We start from the raw sequence: 19290 nt of genomic DNA, 5'->3' as shown, positions 1-19290 counted from the left end.
CTGGGATCTCCCAGCAGAAAAGTGTGGTCTCAACCTAATCACCCAAATTGAAACTCCTCACACAGAAGTTTGTATTCAGCTTCTGTTTGATTAGATCCAGATTGTGATACACTGATATATTCATTCATCAATCTTAAATATGAACAAAAAGCCCAAGATTACTACATATTTGAGGAAAGCCTCCAACTTGAAATACAGAAAAACCTCAAACAAAACAGAGACCATGTTCGAAACAAAAGAAAATCTTTTAAAAAGTATAATTTCACAAAGATGAGAAGATATTGCATCCATGAAATAAAAACAAGACACTACCAAAACATATAGAAAGCCAAAAAGAGCTCTTGAAATTTTAAAATATAATTGATGAAACAAAAAAACTAATAGGACTAGAAAATAAGGAAGTCTCCAAAGAAGCAGGAAAAAACATAAAAAGATGAACAGCCAGAGAAAAAGTATTTTCCAAATTAGAAGCTCAGTCTAGGTTCAAAATCCATCAGAAGGCTGGGCGCAGTGGCTCACGCCTGCAATCTCAGCACTTGGGGAGGCCAAGGTGGACAGATCACCTGAAGTCGGGAATTCAAGACTAGCCTGGCCAACATGGTGAAACCCTGTCTTTACTAAAAATACAAAAATTAGCCAGGTGTAATGACACACACCTGTAATCCCAGCTACTCAGGAGGCTGAGGCAGGAGAATTGCTTGAACCCAAGAGGCAGAGGTTGCAGAGAGCTGAGATCGTGCCACTGCACTCCAGTCTGGATGACAGAGTGAGACTCTGTCTCCAAAAAAAACAAAACAAAACAAAAAATCCAACAAAGAAAATGAATGGGAGGAAATTAGCAAAGAAATAATGCAAGAAATTTTCCCAGAAATGAAACATAAAACTTTCAAGTTGAAAAGACCACTGAGTTTTCACACAATAAATAAAAGAAAATCTATACCAAGGTACAGGAAATCAGCCATAAGAAGATTCTAAGTTTCTGGAGTTTCAAAGTTCTACAGGGTGTGCACTGAAGTATTAGGAATTAGAGACTTCTAAACAGCCATGCTTGAAGTGGAAAACAATGGAGCAATCCTTCAAAACTTAAAGGATATGGGTTCCAACCAAGAATCCTATATCCAGCCAAACTATCGATAAAATGTAAGGATAATAAAAGATATTTTTAAACATGCAGAATCTCAAAATGTTTCTTCCCATGCACTCTTTCTTAGGAAGTTGGTGGAGTAGACCCTACACCAAAATGAGAGAACTGTATGGAAAGAAAAGGAAGACATGTGATCCAAGAAATAAGGGCATCTAACCTAGAGCTGTGTAGTAGGCCTAGAGAGCTACCAGTCTAGGTTAGAGAAAGAGGGTGGCTGATTTCAGGAAGAATGTCTCCTTTGGAGAAGGAAAAAGAATCAGGAATCACTGATGTATATGAACTTGACAGGAAATTTCATTTTGACAAAAAAGATAGACAATGAATTAGTGATACATAAATAGGAAATTCAACATATAGGGAAAAATGATTATCTCAGTGAAACCAAAAATTTTGGACAAAAGGGTAAATATTAAGTAGATTAGCTGTGAATATTTGCATAGTCATAATAGAAAAAACAATAACTATTACTATGCAGTCGATAGTGCTGTTTAACAGATGTTCTGATTCTTTCTCTCTTTCCAAGTACATGATAGGATGATATTTCCTGGCTCCCTTTGTGGTTGGGTGGACTGTGTGACTAGTTCTGGCCAATAAGTTGCTTTTTTCTAAAGATCCCCCTTTTGGATCCAAGTGATCATTTATTCCTCTATCTTTGGTAGAACTGATACAGATAAACAGTGAAAATGAGGCAAAGGCTGGTTGTCACCAAGTAAGTACATTTGTGGAATTTAATATTTTACCAAATATTTTCCCATTCATCTTCTTAGTTGAACTTCAGAGTTGTCCTGGGAGCTAGGGAGATACAGAAAGCAAGGAACTTGTCTCAGATCATATACTGCAGAGCCATGGTCCAAGCTCCAACGTTTAATAACCACGTTACTTGTAAACTATACACAAAGAGAGCTGAGTGTGGCATTATGTACTAGGGAAAGAACTATTTTGCCATTTTGTAGTAGGAAATGCAAATTTCATCCTGATAGAGGAATTCAGGTTAGATTTTTTTAATACACTGTAATAAGAAACAGTGCTGTCATTTTATCTGTTTTCTGAGTTCATTTAAATTTTTAATATAATTTATTAAGTATTGAATACTTACAGCATGCCTGTGCATGTTCTAAGCATTTTATATGTATCAGCTCATTTAATAATCACAAAAATTCTATGATACAGGTACTCTCATTATCCTTGTTTTATAGATGAGAAATTGGAATTTTGAAATAGTAACCTTATCCAGGGACATCAGGTACTGAGGGTAAAGCTCAGATTTGAACTTGCAGTCTGATTTCAGAGCCAACACTCTTGAACATTTTAGATTGTCAAAATTACTTATGATTCCAGAAATGTTCTAAACTGTCTCTGCCCATTTTTGGTGGTTTTATTGAAACATATTTACTGTACTTTTTTTTCATCTAGGTTTATGTTCCAGATGAAAATAATACTATTTTGGGAAGAAATACAAATAAACAAGTTTTTGAAGGCTTGACAACTGGACTTCTTAAAGTCAGTGCTGTGGTTTTGGGCTGCCTGATTGCCAATCGACCAGATGGAAACTGCCAGCCAGCTACCCCAAAAATACCAACACAGGAAATGAAAAACAAACCCTCACAAGGTGATCCTTTTAACAATCGAGTTCAGGACCTTATCAGGTAAAATTGCTAGAGTTCTTAAAACTTTGTTCTTTGTTAAGAAACTATATTAAAATAATTTAAATCTCAAGGCCCATGTGATGGCAGTGGTTCTCACAATGCCATTCACACATTCCTGGTAGAGAATACCAAGAATACCTTGTAAATATTTCTCAGATTTATCACCTTCACTCCATTGCTGCTATTAATACTTTACTTCAGATATTCAGGCTCTTTTGCAGCAGCAGACAGCATGTCTGTCTGTCTGTCCCCCACCTTTTAAAAATAAGTTCTTTTTCCTAATTATGAAAGTAATACATGCTCGATGATAAACACAATTTGGAAAACACGGAAGAGCACAATGGATTTTTTAAAACAGTTTTGTAGAGAGAAAGAAAATTCTTTTAATGAAAAGCAATATAGGTAGAGCTCAGGTATCATTCTTGGTTGTTTTGTTGTTGTTGTTGTTGTTTCTGTCACCCAGTCTGGAGTGCAGTGGTGCGGCGCAACCTTGGCTCACAGCAACCTTCGCCTCCTGGGTTCAAGCAATTCTTCTGCCTCAGCCTCCCAAGTAGCTGGGATTACAGGCACATGCCACCATGCCTGGCTAATTTTTGTATTTTTAGTAGAGATAAGGTTTCACCATGTTTGCCAGGCTGGTCTCAAACTCTTGACCACAAATGACCCACCCGCCTCCATCTCCCAAAGTGCTGGGATTACAGGTGTGAGTCACCGCACCTGGCTTTTCTTGATATTTAGATATGTGATGTTAGAATGTGTTCTGCTAGAGCTTTTACAAGTTTCTTGATGTCAACTCTTTCCAACTGAAGGAATTTCTGAGAATTCCCCTATCTCAGTTCATCTCTGGTTATAAATTAGGTTCAGACTTAAAACAACAATAATAGCTACCATTTATAGAGTACCCATTATAGTATAATACCTTACACCTAGTAGGTTAACCTTACAGGGTTATACCTATAGTATAGTATAGTAACCCCTTTAAGTGTAAGGTATTGTAGTAGAGGCTTTGCAGCCCTGTAAGTGTAATATTTCTAACTTAAGCTTTGTAGGTGAGGAAATTGCTCAGAGAAGTTAAGTACTTAGCCCAAGGTTATGTAATAAATAAGATTAAAAGTAGGTAGGAGAGCTGAGAGTGGAACTCATGTCTAGCTGGACTCCCAACACCTGTATGCTTTCCACTACACAAATGTAGCAATTTCTGACACCTGTTCAAGGTCAGCCCTGTTTCCTTCTAAGGTCACCTTCTCTCCAGGGAAATTTACTCCTACTTTGGCATCTGAACTCATTTACCCTCGTTAATTTTTTATTTCCCAACAGAGTTTCATCTGGTGTTAATCAATTACCTGTTCCACCTATCAGCACCTCTTCTGTGTTCTGCACTGATCTCTGGCTCCCCAAATCCATGCAATTTGTTGCTCTCTGAAGCTTATGGTTGGTTAACAGGAGAACAAGAATGCACTCCTCTGTATTTGCTTCTTTCGCAGTTCATAAATTTCTTCTGCTTTCTTGTAGTGCTTTCTTGGGAACAGTTGTTTCATTCAGTAGCTTCCTTACCCTTGATTACTTTGTTCACTTACCCCTTCTATCTGCCTGTCCTCTTTCCTCAAGTGTATTTATTACTGGAGAGCACCAGGCCCTTTGGGCCACAACCATTTATCTTACAGCACTTGACTTTTAGCCTCCCTGGCCTTTCTCTCAGTTGCTTGATCCCATTCAATTCCCCATGTCCTTTTGGTCGTTGTAGAGTTTGCCCTCTCTGCTGACGAATGTCATTCTGTCCCTGCATTCTCCCTTGGGCTACCCTGTGATGCAGCAACCCTGCATGCTTGTCATCCAGACAACTTAGCCACATGCCTTAGCTGTGATGAAGCGGAAGACCCATTCAAATGCTTCATTGCAATTCCAGTGGGCCTTCCAGGGGGAAATACGTACATTTTCACATACATTATTATAATTACCAAATCCTTCTTTTAATACCTTCTTTTAGAAGGTATTTTTCCCCTAATACCTTCCTCCTTTAGGAAGGAGCAGTAGTAATCTGCCAAACCAGATAACTCATGTGACTTAAAAATGATGATTGACAACCATACTGCTTCAAAAAATACCATGCCAGTCTTTCTCTGATTTGAACCACTGTTGTTGAATATTGTTTTCTTACAGATAATGCATTGTTATTTGGCTTGGTGAGGACTGTGTAAAACTGCAAACCATATTTCACATCTGCCTAGTTTAGCAAACAAAGCATTTTTTTTTTTTTTTTTTTTTTTTTTTGCTAATCATTTTCATACTTGCCTTCTCACCTTCCCAGATATGAACTGACAAGAAGTCTCACTCCACTCCCTGTTACAATCTGGGCATTTTTGTCAGTTGTGAAGTTGAGTAGAAAGGGCTCCAGTACAGTCTTTGGAGCTGTTCTCTGGCTGTATCCCTGAAGTAGAGCAGGAGCAGATTCTGACATCTGTCCCTTCCTTCCCCTTATCTGGCATAGGAGAGGTAGGAAGATATCTAAGAGACATGAGATCATTACAGTATTTATTCTTATTATTTTATTTGTTTCAGTCAAGTTTCTGCATCTAAGCCATTCTTGGAAATATTTTTCAATTCAAAGTATGGCCACCCATACTAATTTTGTGCCAGATACTGTAGAAGGATGTGTCAAAAATTTAAAAAGACTTTTACAGCATATCCAACTAATTTTATTTTACTATTAGACATCTGAATTTATTTCATTTTTAATTTTTTTCATTGGCATATTGTAACTGTATTAGTCTGTTTTTACACTACTGTTAAAGACATACCCAAGGCTGAGAAAAAAAGAGGGTTCCATATGGCTGGGGAGACCTCACAATCATGGCAGAACACAAGGAGGAGTAAGTCATGTGTTGCATGGGTTGTGGCAGGCAAAGAGAGAGCTTGTGCAGGGGAACTCCTCTTTGTAAAACCATCAGATCTTTTGAGACTTATTCACTATCACGAGAACAGCATGGGAAAGACCTGCCCCCATGATTCAGTTACCTCCCACCGGGTCCCTCCCAAAGCACACGGGAATTCAAGATGAGGTTTGGGTGGGGATGCAGCCAAACCACATTATTCCACCCCAGCCCCTCCCAAATCTCATGTCCTCACATTTCAAAACCAATCATGCCTTCCCAACAGTCCCCCAAAGTCTTAACTTATTTCAGCATTAACTCAAAAGTCCATAGTACAACATCTCATCTGAGACAAGGCAAGTCCCTTCTGCCTGTGAGCCTGTAAAAGCCAAAGCAAATTAGTTACTTCTTAGATGCAATGGAGGTACAGGCATTGGGCAAATATACCCATTCCAAATAGGGGAAATTGGCCAAAACAAAGGGGCTACAGGCCCCATGCCAGTCCAAATCCAACAGGGCAGTCAGATCTTAAAGCTCCAAAATGATCTCTTTTGACTCCATGTCTCACATCCAGGTCACACTGTTGCAAGAGGTGGGTTCCCATCGTGTTGGGCGGCTCTGCCTGTGTGACTTTGTAGGGTATAGCCCCTCTCTTGGCTGCTTTCACGGGCTGGCATTGAGTGTCTGCAGTTTTTCCAGGCACGTGGTGCAAGCTGTCAATGGATCTACCATTCTGGGGTCTGGAGGACAGTGGTCCTCTTCTCACAGCTCCACTATGCGGTGCCACAGCAGGGACTCTGTGTAGGGGCTCTGACCCCACATTTCCCTTCCACACTGCCCTAGCAGAGGTTCTGCATGACGGCCCCTCCCCTGCAGCAAACTTCTGCCTAGGCACCCAGGCATTTCCATACATCCTGTGAAATCTAGGTGGAGGTTCCCAAACTTCAATTCTTGACTTCGGTGCACCTGCAGGCTCAGCACCACATGGAAGCTGCCAAGGCTTGGGGCTTCCATCCTCTGGAGCAACAGCCCAAGCTGTATCTTGGCCCCTTTAGCCATGGCCAGAGTGGCTGGAAGTCAAGGTACCAAGTCCCTAGGCTGCACAGAGCAGGGGGGCCCTGGGCCTGCCCCACTAAACCATCTTTTCCTCCTAGGCCTCCAGGTCTGTGATGGGAGGGGCTGCCATGAAGACCTCTGACATGCCCTGGCGACATTTTCCTCATTGTCTTGGGGATTAATATTCAGTTCCTTGTTACTTATGCAAATTTCTGCAGTCGGCTTGAATATCTCCTCAGAAAATGGGATTTTCTTTTCTATCGCGTAGTCAGGCTGCAAATTTTCCAAACTTTTATGCTGTTTCCCTTTTAAAATTGAATGCTTTTTAACAGCACCCAAGTCACCCCTTGAACGCTTTGCTACTTAGAAATTTCTTCTGCCAGATACCCTAAATCACCTCCCTCAAGTTGAAATTTCCACAAATCTCTAAGGCAGGGGAAAAATGCCGCCAGTCTCTTTGCTAAAACACAGCAAGAGTCACCTTTGCTCCAGTTCCCAACAATTTCCTCATCGCCATCTGCGACCAGCTCAGCCTGGATTTCATTGTCGTTACCATTATCAGCATTTTTGGTCAAAGCCATTCAACAAGTCTCTTAAGAAGTTCCAAACTTTCCCACATTTTCCTGTCTTCTTCTGAGCCCTCCAAACTGTTCCAACCTTTACCTGTTACCCAGTTCCAAAGTCACTTCCAACATTTTCAGGGAACTTTTTAGCAGAGCCCCACTCTACTGGTACCAACTTACTGTATTAGTCTGTTTTCACACTGCTGATAAAGACATAACCAAGACTGGAAAGAAAAAGAGGTTTAATGGACTTAAATTTCCAGATGGCTGGGGAGGCCTCACAATCATGCTGGAAAGCAAGGAGGAGCAAGTCACAACTTACGTGGATGGTGGCAGGCAAAGAGAGAGTTTGTGCAAGGGAATTCCTTTTTATAAAAAGCCATCAGATCTCGTGAGACTTATTCTCTATCATGAGAACAGCACGGGAAAGACCTGTACCCATGATTCGATTGCCTCCCACCAAGTCCCTCCCACAATACATGGGAATTCAAGATGAGATTTGGATGGGGACGCTGCCACACCATATCAGTAACTATACAAACTTACTGAGTACATTTTGATGTTTATATATGTATAGTATAATGATCTGATCAGGATACCTATTGTGTTCATAACCTCATACATTTGTCATTTGTGGTAAGAACATTCAGAAGCCTCTCTTCTAGGGATTTTGTAATATACAACACTTTACTGTTAACCATAGTCACTCTACTATGCAATAGAACACCAGAATTTATTCCTCCTATCTAATTGTAGCCTTGTACCCATTGACCAACCTCTCTTCCTCCTCTCTTCTTCTCCCAGCCCCTCCTCAGCCTCTGGTAACCACTGGTGTACTCTCTGCTTCTGGATACCAACTTCAACTTCTCGTTATAGATTACACACTTGAGTGAGATCATGCAATATTTGTCCTTCTGTGCCTGGTTTATTTCACTTAACATAAAAACCTCCAGGTCCATCCATGTTGTAACAAACCTCCAAGTCCATCCATGTTGTAAAAAAGAAAGATTGCATTCTTTTTTATGGCTAAATAGTATTCCATTATGTGTGTATACCACATTTTGTCCTTTAATCCACTGAAGAACACTTAGGTCAACTCCATATCTTGGCTGTTTTGAATAGTGCTGCAATAAACATGGGAGTGTAGATACCTCTTTGACATGCCGATTTCATTTCTTTGGATTTATAACCAACAGTGGTATTGCTGGATCATACAGTAGTTCTATTTCCATACTTTTTACATGATGGCTATACTAGTTTACAATCCCACCAACAGTGTTCAAGTGTTTCCTTTTCTCTACATCCTCACCAATGTTTGTTTTATCTTTTTTGTTTTGTTTTGTTTTGTTTTCTGAGACACTGTTGCCCAGGCTGGAGTGCAGTGGCATGATTATGGCTCACTGCAGCCTCAACCCCCCAGGGTCAAGCAATCCTCCAAAATCAGCCTCCCAAATAGATGGGACTACAGGTGCAAACAACCACACCCAGCTAATTTTTTTTTTTTTTTTTTGAGATGGAGTTTTGCTCATGTCACCCAGGCTGGAGTTCAGTGATGCGATCTCAGCTCACTGCAACCTCTGCTACCCAGGTTCAAGTGATGCCCCTGCCTCAGGCTCCCGAATAGCTGGGATTACAGGCACTTGGTACCACTCATGGCTAATTTTTGTATTTTTAGTACAGATGGGGTTTCACCATGTTGGCCAGGCTGGTCTAGAACTCCTGACCTCAGGTGACCCACCAGCTAATTTTTTAATTTTTTTTATAGAGACAGGGTCTCATTATGTTTTTCAGGCTGGTCTTGAACTCCTGGGCTCAAGCAATCCTCCCACTTCAGCCTCCCAAAGTGCTAGGATTACAAGCATGTGTGACTGTACCCAGCGTCTTCTTTTGTCTTTTTGATAATAACTATTCTAACTGGAGTGGGCTGGTATTTCATTGTGGTCCTAATTTGCATTTCCTTGATGATTAGTGATGTTGAGCATTTTTTCGTATACCTGTTGGCCATTTGTATGTCTTCTGAGAAAAGTCTATTAAGATCTTTTGTCCCTTTTCACTGTTGAGTTATTTAAGTTTTGTATATATTCTAGATATTAACCCGTTATCAGATGTATAGTTTGCAGATATTTTCTCCCATTCTGCAGGTTGTCTCTTCACTCTGTTAGTTAACTTTGCTGTGTAAAAGCATTTTAGTTTGATATAATCCCCTTTGTCTATTTTTTTGGTATGTTAATTGTGGTTTTAAGATCTTATTTTTAAACTCCTTGCCTGACTCAATCTTGTGAAACATTTCCTCTGTGTTTTCTTCTAGTACATTCATAGTTTCAGGTTTTACATTTACATTTTTAACTTATTTTGAGTTGGTTTTTGTCTTAGTGAGAAGTAGGGTTCTAGTCTCATTCTTCTGCATGTAGATACCCAATTATCCCAGCACGGTTTATTGAAGAGACTCTCATTTCCCCATTGCATGTTCTTGGCAGCTTTACCAAAAATAAGTTGGTTGTCAGTGCATGAATTTATCTCTGGACTCTTTATTTTGTTCCATTGGTCTATGTATCTGTTTTTATACCAGTCCCATGGTGTTTTGATAACTATAGTTTTGTACTACATTTTTAAGTCAATTAATATGATGCCTCCAGCTTTGTTCTTTTTGCTCAGGATTGCTTTGGCTATTCAGGCTGTGTTTTGTTTTGGTTCTTTATGAATTTTAGGATTGTTTTTTGCTTTTGTGAAGAATGTCATTGGTATTCCGATAGAGATTGCATTAAATCTGTAGATTGCTTTGGGTAGTATAGCCATTTTAACAATATTAATTATTCTAATCCATGAACACAGGATATTTTTCCATTTATTGGTGCCCTCTTTCTTTTTATAAAAAAAAATTCTCAGGCAGTTCCAAGATGGCCAAATAGGAACAGCTCCAGTCTACAGCTCCCAGCGTGAGCGACGCAGAAGACGGGTGATTTCTGCATTTCCAACTGAGCAAATGGCACACCAGGAGACTATATCCCGCACATGGCTTACAGGGTCCCACATCCATGGAGCCTCACTCATTGCTAGCACAGCAGTCTGAGATCAATCTGCAAGGCAGCAAAGAGGCTGGGGGAGGGGTGCCTGCCATTGCTGAGGCTTGAGTAGGTAAACAAAGCGGCCAGGAAGCTCGAACTGGGTGGAGCCTACCGCAGCTTAAGGAGGCCTGTCTGCCTCTGTAGACTCCACCTCTGGGGGCAGGGCACAGCCAAACAAAAGGCAACAGAAACCTCTGCAGACTTAAATGTCCCTGTCTGACAGCTTTTAAGTGAGTGGTGGTTCTCCCAGCATGTAGTTTGAGATCTGAGAAGGGACAGACTGCCCCCTCAAGTGGGTCCCTGACCCCCGAGTAGCCTAACTGGGAGGCACCCCCCAGTAGGGGCAGACTGACACCTCACACGGCTGGGTACCTCTCTGAGACGAAGCTTCCAGAAGAACGATCAGGCAGCAACATTTGCTGTTCAGCAATATTCGCTGTTCTGCAGCCTCCGCTGCTGATACCCAGGCAAACAGGGTCTGGAGTGGACCTGAGGAAACTCCAACAGACCTGCAGCTGAGGGTCCTGACTGTTAGAAGGAAAACTAACAAACAGAAAGGACATCCACACCAAAACCCCATCTGTACGTCACCATCATCAAAGACCAAAGGTGGATAAAACCACAAAGATGGGAAAAAAACAGAGCAGAAAAGCTGAAAATTCTAAAAATCAGAGCGCCTCTCGCCCTCCAAAGGAGCGCAGCTCCTCATCAGCAACGGAAAAAAGCTGGATGGAGAATGACTTTAACAAGTGGAGAGAAGAAGGCTTCAGACAATCAAACTTCTCAGAGTTAAAGGAGGAAGTTCGAACCCACTGCAAAAAAGCAAAAAACCTTGAAAAAAGATTAGACGAATGGCTAACTAGAATAACCAATGTAGACAAGTCCTTAAGTGACCTGATGGAGCTGAAAACCATGGCACGAGAACTATGTGACACATGCACAAGCTTCAGTAGCCGATTCTATCAACTGGAAGAAAGGGTATCAGTGATTGAAGATCAAATGAATGAAATGAAGCGAGAAGAGAAGTTTAGAGAAAAAAGAGTAAAAAGAAATGAACAAAGCCTCCAAGAAATATGGGACTATGAAAAGACCAAATCTGCGTCTGATTGGTTTACCTGTAAGTGACAGGGAGAATGGAACCAAGTTGGAAAACACTCTGCAGGATATTATCCAGGAGAAATTCCCCAACCTAGCAAGGCAGGCCAACATTCAAATTCAAGAAATACAGAGAAGGCCACAAAGATACTCCTCGAGAAGAGCAACTCCAAGACACATAATTGTCAGATTCACCGAAGTTGAAATGAAGGGAAAAATGTTAAGGGCAGCCAGAGAGAAAGGCTTCCCCACAAAGGGAAGCCCATCAGACTAACAGCTGATCTCTCGGCAGAAACTCTTCAATACAGGAGAGAGTGGGGGCCAATATTCAACATTCTTAAAGAAAAGAATTTTCAACCCAGAATTTCATATCCAGCCAAACTAAGCTTCATAAGTGAAGGAGAAATAAAATCCTTTACAGACAAGCAAATGCTGAGAGATTTTGTCACCACCAGGCCTCCCCTACAAGAGTTCCTGAAGGAAGCACTAAACATGGAAAGGAACAACCGGGACCAGCCACTGCAAAAACATGACAAATTGTAAAGACCATTGATGCTAGGAAGAAACTATATCAACTAACGAGCAAAATAACCAGCTAACATCATAATGGCAGGATCAAATTCACACATAACAATATTAACCTTAAATGTAAATGGGCTAAATGCTCCAATTAAAAGACACAGACTGGCAAATTGGATAAGAGTCAAGACCCATCAATGTGCTGTATTCAGTAGACCCATCTCACGTGCAGAGACACACATAGGCTCAAAATAAAGGGATGGAGGGAAGTCTACCAAGCAAATGGAAAACAAAAAAAGGCAGGAGTTGCAATCCTAGTCTCTGATAAAACAGACTTTAAGCCAACAAAGATCAAAAGAGACAAAGAAGGCCGTTACATAATGGTAAAGGGATCAATTCAACAAGAAGAGCTAACTATCCTAAACATATATGCACCCAATACAGGAGCACCCAGATTCATAAAGCAAGTCCTTAGAGACCTACAAAGAGACTTAGACTCCCACACAATAATAATGGGAGACTTGAACACCCCACCGTCAACATTAGACAGATCAATGAGACAAAGTTAACAAGGATATCCGGGAATTGAACTCAGCTCTGCACCAAGAAGACCTAACAGACATCTACAGAACTCTCCACCCCAAATCAACAGAATATACATTCTTCTCAGCACCACATCACACTTATTCCAAAATTGACCACATAGTTGGAAGTAAAGCACTCCTCAGCAAATGTAAAAGAACAGAAATTATAACAAACTGTCTCTCAGACCACAGTGCAATCAAACTAGAACTCAGGATTAAGAAACTCACTCAAAACCGCTCAACTACACAGAAACTGAACAACCTGCTCCTGAATGACTAGTGGGTAAATAACGAAATAAAGGGAGAAATAAAGATGTTCTTTGAAACCAATGAGAACAAAGACAAAACATACCAGAATCTCTGGGACACATTTAAAGCAGTGTGTAGAGGGAAATTTATAGCACTGAATGCCCACAAGAGAAAGCAGGAAAGATCTAAAATTGACACCCTAACATCACAATTAAAAGAACTAGAGAAGCAAGAGCAAACACATTCAAAAGCTAGCAGAAGGCAAGAAATAACTAAGATCAGAGCAGAACTGAAGGAGATGGAGAAACAAAAAACCCTTCAAAAAATCAGTGAATCCAGGAGCTGATTTTTTGAAAAGATCAACAAAATTGACAGACTGCTAGCAAGACTAATAAAGAAGAAAAGAGAGAAGAATCAAATAGACACAATAAAAAATGATGAACGGGATATCACCACTGATCCCACAGAAATACAAACTACCATCAGAGAATACTATAAACACCTCTATGCAAATAAACTAGAAAATCTAGAAGAAATGGATAAATTCCTGGACACATACAGCCTCCCAAGACTAAACCAGGAAGAAGTTGAATCTCTGAATAGACCAATAACAGGCTCTGAAATTGATGCAATAATTAATAGCCTACCAACCAAAAAAAGTCCAGGACCAGATGGATTCACAGCCGAATTCTACCAGAGGTACAAGGAGAGCAGGTACCATTCCTTCTGAAACTATTCCAATCAATAGAAAAAGAGGGAATCCTCCCTAACTCATTTTATGAGGCCAGCATCATCCTGATACCAAAGCCTCACAGAGACATAACAAAAAAAGAGAATTTTAGACCAATATCCCTGATGAACATCAATGCAAAAATCCTCAATAAAATACTGGCAAACCGAATCCAGCAGCACATCAAAAAGCTTATCCACCATGATCAAGTGGGCTTCATCCCTGGGATGCAAGGCTGGTTCAACATACGCAAATCAATGGACGTAATCCGGCATATAAACAGAACCAAAGACAAAAACCACATGATTATCTCAACAGATGCAGAAAAGGCCTTTGACAAAATTCAACAACCCTTCCTGCTAAAAACTCTCAATAAATTAGGTATTGATGGGTCGTATCTCAAAATAATAAGAGCTATCTATGGCAAACCCACAGCCAATATCATACTGAATGGGCAAAAACTGGAAGCATTCCCTTTGAAAACAGGCACAAGACAGGGATGCCCTCTCTCACCACTCCTATTCAACATAGTGTTGGAAGTTCTGGCCAGGGAAATCAGGCAGGAGAAGGAAATAAAGGGTATTCAATTAGGAAAAGAGGAAGTCAAGTTGTCCCTGTTTGCAGATGACATGATTGTATATTTAGAAAACCCCATTGTCTCAGCTCAAAATTTCCTTAAGCTGATAAGCAACTTCAGCAAAGTCTCAGGATACAAAATCAATGTGCAAAAATCACAAGCATTCTTATACTCCAATAACAGACAAACAGAGAGCCAAATCATGAGTGAACTCCCATTCACAATTGCTTCAAAGAGAGTAAAATACCTAGGAATCCAACTTACAAGGGATGTGAAGGAACTCTTCAAGGAGAACTACAAATCACTGCTCAATGAAATAAAAGAGAACACAAACAAATGAAAGAACATTCCATGCTTATGGATAGGAAGAATCAATATCATGAAAATGGCCATACTGCCCAAGGTAATTTATAGATTCAATGCCATCCCCATCAAGCTACCAATGACTTTCTTCACAGAATTGGAGAAAACTTTAAAGTTCATGTGGAACCAAAAAAGGGCCCGCATTGCCAAGACTATCCTAAGCCAAAAGAACAAATCTGGAGGCATCACGCTACCTGACTTCAAACTATACTACAAGGCTATAGTAACCAAAACAGCATGGTACTGGTACCAAAACAGAGATATAGACCAATGGAACAGAACAGAGCCCTCAGAAATAATAGCACACATCTACAACTATCTGATCTTTGACAAACCTGACAAAAACAAGCAATGGGGAAAGGATTCCCTATTTAATAAATGGTGCTGGGAAAACTGGCTAGCCATATGTAGAAAGCTGAAACTGGATCCCTTCCTTACACCTTATACAAAAATTAATTCAAGATAGATTAAAGACTTACATGTTAGACCTAAAACCATAAAAACCCTAGAAGAAAACCTAGGCAATACCATTCAGGACATAGGCATGGGCAAGGACTTCATGTCTAAAACACCAAAAGCAATGGCAACAAAAGCCAAAATTGACAAATGGGATCTAATTAAACTAAAGAGCTTCTGCACAGCAAAAGAAACTACCATCAGAGTAAACAGGCAACCTACAGAATGGGAGAAAATTTTTGCAATCTGCTCATCTGACAAAGGGCTAATATCCAGAATCTACAAAGAACTCAAACAGATTTACAAGAAAAAAACAAACAACCCCATCAAAAAGTGGGCAAAGGATATGAACAGACACTCCTCAAAAGAAGACATTTATGCTGCCAACAGACACATGAAAAAATGCTCATCATCACTGGCCATCAGAGAAATGCAAATCAAAACCACAATGAGGATACCATCTCACACCAGTTAGAATGGCGATCATTAAAAAGTCAGGAAACAACAGGTGCTGGAGAGGATGTGGAGAAACATGAACACTTTTACACTGTTGGTGGGACTGTAAACTAGTTCAACCATTGTGGAAGACAGTGTGGCGATTCCTCAAGGATCTAGAACTAGAAATACCACTTGACCCAGCCATCCCATTACTGGGTATATACCCAAAGGATTATAAATCATGCTGCTATAAAGACACATGCACACGTATGTTTATTGTGGCACTATTCACAATAGCAAAGACTTGGAACCAACCCAGATGTACATCAATGATAGAGTGGATTAAGAAAATGTGGCACATATACACCATGGAATATTATGCAGCCATAAAAAAGGATGAGTTCATGTCCTTTGTAGGGACATGGATGAATCTAGAAACCATCATTCTCAGCAAACTATTGCAAAGACAAAAAACCAAACACCACATGTTCTCACTCATAGGTGGGAATTGAACAATGAGAACACTTGGACACAGGAAGGGGAACATCACACACCGGGGCCTGTCATGGGGTGGGGGGAGCGTGGAGGGATAGCATTAGGAGATATACCTAATGTAAATGGTGAGTTAACGGGTGCAGCACACCAACATGGCGCATGTATACATATGTAACAAACCTGCACATTGTGCACATGTACCGTAGAACTTAAAGTATAATTTTTAAAAATGTCTTCTTATAGTTAACAATGTAAAGATATTTTATCTTGTTAAGTTTATTCCTAGGTATCTTATTTTTATTATTACTATTGTAAATGGAATTGCTCTCTTGATTCTTTTTCAGATCATTCACTATTAATGTATGGAAATACCACTGATTTTTGTATGTTGATTTTTGTATCCTGCTAATTTGGTGAATTCATTTATTCTAAGAATTTTTTGGTGGAGTCTTTAGGATTTTCTGTATGTAAGATCATGTGCCAGGCATAGTGGTGTGCATCTGTAGTCCCAGCTACTCAGGAGCGCAGGAGACTAAGGCAAGAGGATCTTGAGCCCAGGAGTTTGAGACCAGCCTAGGCAACATAGACCCCATCTCTATAAAAAAAAAAAAAAGGAAAAAACATCTATAGAGGGGTGAAAGTGGGCATCCTCGTCTGATTCCTGATCTTATGACATTAGCTGTGGGTTTGTCTTAAGTGACATATTGTGTTGAGGTATGTTCCTTTTATACTGAATTTGTTGAGAGTTTTTTCAATGAAGGAATGTTGAGTTTTGTCAAATTGTTTTTCTGTATCTCTTGAAATGATCATAAGGTTTTTGTCTTTCTTTCTGTTAATGTGGTGTATCACATTTATTGATTTCCATATGTTGAACCATCCTTTCATCCCTGGGATGAGCCCCACTAATTACAGTGAATGATCTTTTTAATGTGTTATTGAATTTAGTTTGTTAGTATCTTGTTGAGAATTTTTGCATCTGTGTTCATGAAGTATATTGGCTTGTAATTTTCTTTTGTTACATGTTTGTCTGGTTTTGAAATCAGAGAAATGCTGGTCTCATAAAATAAGTTCCTTCCTCTTTAATTTTGAGAGGTTTAGTTTGAGAATTAGTATTAGTTCTTTTTTTTTTTTTTTTTTTTTTTTTTGAGACAGAGTTTTGCTCTTGTTGCCCAGGCTGGAGTGCAATGGTGCAATCTCGGCTCACCACAACCTCCACCTCCCAGGTTCAAGCGATTCTCCTGCCTCAGCCTCCCAAGTAGCCGGGATTACAGGCATGCACCACCACACCTGGCTAATTTTGTATTTTTCGTAGAGACAGGGTGTCTCCATGTTGGTCAGGCAGGTCTCGAATTCCTGACCTCAGATGATCTGCCCACCTTGGCCTCGCAAAGTGCTGGGATTACAGACATGAGCCACCGTGCCCGGCCAAGAATTAGTATTAGTTCTTTAAATATTTAGCAGAATTCAGCAGTGAAAACTTCAAGATCCTGGACTTTTTTTTCTTTTCTTTCTTTTTTTTTTTTCTTTTTGAGACGGAGTTTCACTCTTGTTGCCCAGGCTGGAGTGCAATGGTGCAATCTTGGCTCACCACAGCCTCTGCCTCCTGGGTTCAAGCGATTCTCCTGCCACCTGTAGGTGGGTCCTAGGGTGTTGGTTGGGTACCGTGTGTTGGCTTTGGTTCTGAGTGGACTTAGTAGCATGGTCTGTGTATAGTTTCTTCAACTGTAATTCTCATCAGCAATGTCTGTGATTGCCTCAGTAGCCAAGGCTGCAGGAATTTGAATAATCACAGACACTGTAGCCTAGGGGCAGTGGCACTGGGCTGGTTGTTGGGCCAGGTACATGTTCGTGCAGAGGTCTGAGACACTACCTGGCAGACTCTCCAGGAAGGCACATTTGTGCAGAGGTCTGAGACACTACCTGGCAGACTCCAGGAAGGCAGCAGCCACAACCAGGCTGGCTTCAAGACTGGGTTCAGGCATGTGCAGGTGTGGCCAGCTATGTGGCTATGCAGTAGTCTCTCTGGGGAGGCAGGGCCATCACTGATCCAGCTCTCAGGCCAGATGCGGGCACAGCAGGCCAACCAGCCGTTTGGTGGCTTCACCACAGTGCAGGTTTGCCTGTTCCATTGTTGGGTGGGATGCCACCTGGGTTCAGACACTGGCACCTCAGTAATTTTGTCTGGCCTAGGATCCAGCCAGCTACAGTTATAGTGATGCAAGCACCCATGTGAACATGGTGAAATGATGGCAGGGCCTCAGAGATGGAGAGAGTCAGTTGCTACTGGCCCCCAGGGCAGGACATACTCTACCAGTGGGTCTGGTTCTGAGATGATCTGTGCTGTGACAACTTAGGTTACAGATGTGGGGAGTGCCCAACATGGGATCCTACTCTGAGAGAGTTCAGGTTTACAGATTCCCAGCTACTCTCCAAACTAGATTTGGGTCCTATGAGTACTGGGAGATTCTCCTGTAGCAAGATTTGCTGGCATTTGTGGTGGCAGTGAGGACTGCTGGGAATCTCCAGCTTACTTTTTCCCTGTAAGAAGTCCTCCCTGACTCTGAGCTAATCCCAGCAGGGAAGATAGTGTGGCAGAGGCAGGATGCCTTACTCCCCTGTCTGTAGTGGTATCCTGGGCTTTAATGTTCCACAGGGATTTTGCTGCCCCTCTAGTATTATCCAGTGTACTTCTTCCATCACTACAGTCAAAATATCATTGTTTGCTTGTTGTTTTGGTCACTTCCTGTTGGGGTGGAGGGGGACAACCACCAGGCAACTCTAATTGGTCATCTTGCTGACACCCCTTGACCACATTAATCTCTGAAAAAAAAAAATTTTTTTTTGAGACGGAGTCTTGCTCTGTTGCCAGGCTGGAGTGCAGAGGCGCGATCTCGGCTCACTGAAACCTCCGCCTCCTGGGTTCAAGCCGTTCTCCTGCCTCAGCCTCCCGAGTAGCTGGGACTATAGGCGCGCACCACCATGCCCAGCTAATTTTTGTATTTTTAGTAGAGGCAGGGTTTCACCATGTTGGCCAGGATGGCCTCGATCTCTTGACCTCGTGATCCGCCCACCTCGGCCTCCCAAAGTTCTGGGATTACAGGCATGAGCCACCACGCCTGGCCACCAGCCTTTTAGAATCTAAGTTATCAAACATAAGACATGTATTCAAAGAGAAATTTTAGCCTAGCACTTTCCTGGCCACCAGACCCTGACCACATATCTAGCCACCAGGATGTACCACAGGTACCTCAGACTCCATAGTTCAAAGCTTAATACATTATCTGTCCACCCAAAGGAGCTCCTCTTCCTGTGTCCTCTGACCTTATCAATGACAGCAATGTCCTATTAAGTTACTTAAGCTAGATCTCTGTCTTTTACCAAACCAATATTCAGTTAATCCTCCAGCACCTATTGATCCTGCCTTGTAAATACTTTTCAAA

At 41.1% G+C, this 19290-nt stretch overlaps 1 protein-coding gene across 24 annotated transcripts in view; it reads left to right on the top strand.

The window, feature by feature from the left end:
• The window catches only part of SCAPER (S-phase cyclin A associated protein in the ER), a 567113-nt gene that overhangs the window by 478647 nt on the left and 69176 nt on the right, over positions 1-19290 (top strand). For all 24 annotated transcript variants that reach the window (XM_523229.8, XM_009429613.4, XM_063795293.1 and 21 more), the window contains one exon: positions 2558-2790. In XM_523229.8, coding sequence (XP_523229.2) covers positions 2558-2790 — 233 coding nt within the window. The remainder of the gene's footprint in view (positions 1-2557; positions 2791-19290) is intronic.

The sequence above is a fragment of the Pan troglodytes genome, chromosome 16, assembly GCF_028858775.2.
Source record: "Pan troglodytes isolate AG18354 chromosome 16, NHGRI_mPanTro3-v2.0_pri, whole genome shotgun sequence".
Classification (NCBI taxonomy): Eukaryota; Metazoa; Chordata; class Mammalia; order Primates; family Hominidae; genus Pan; species Pan troglodytes.
This window is presented reverse-complemented; position numbering and strand designations above follow the sequence as displayed.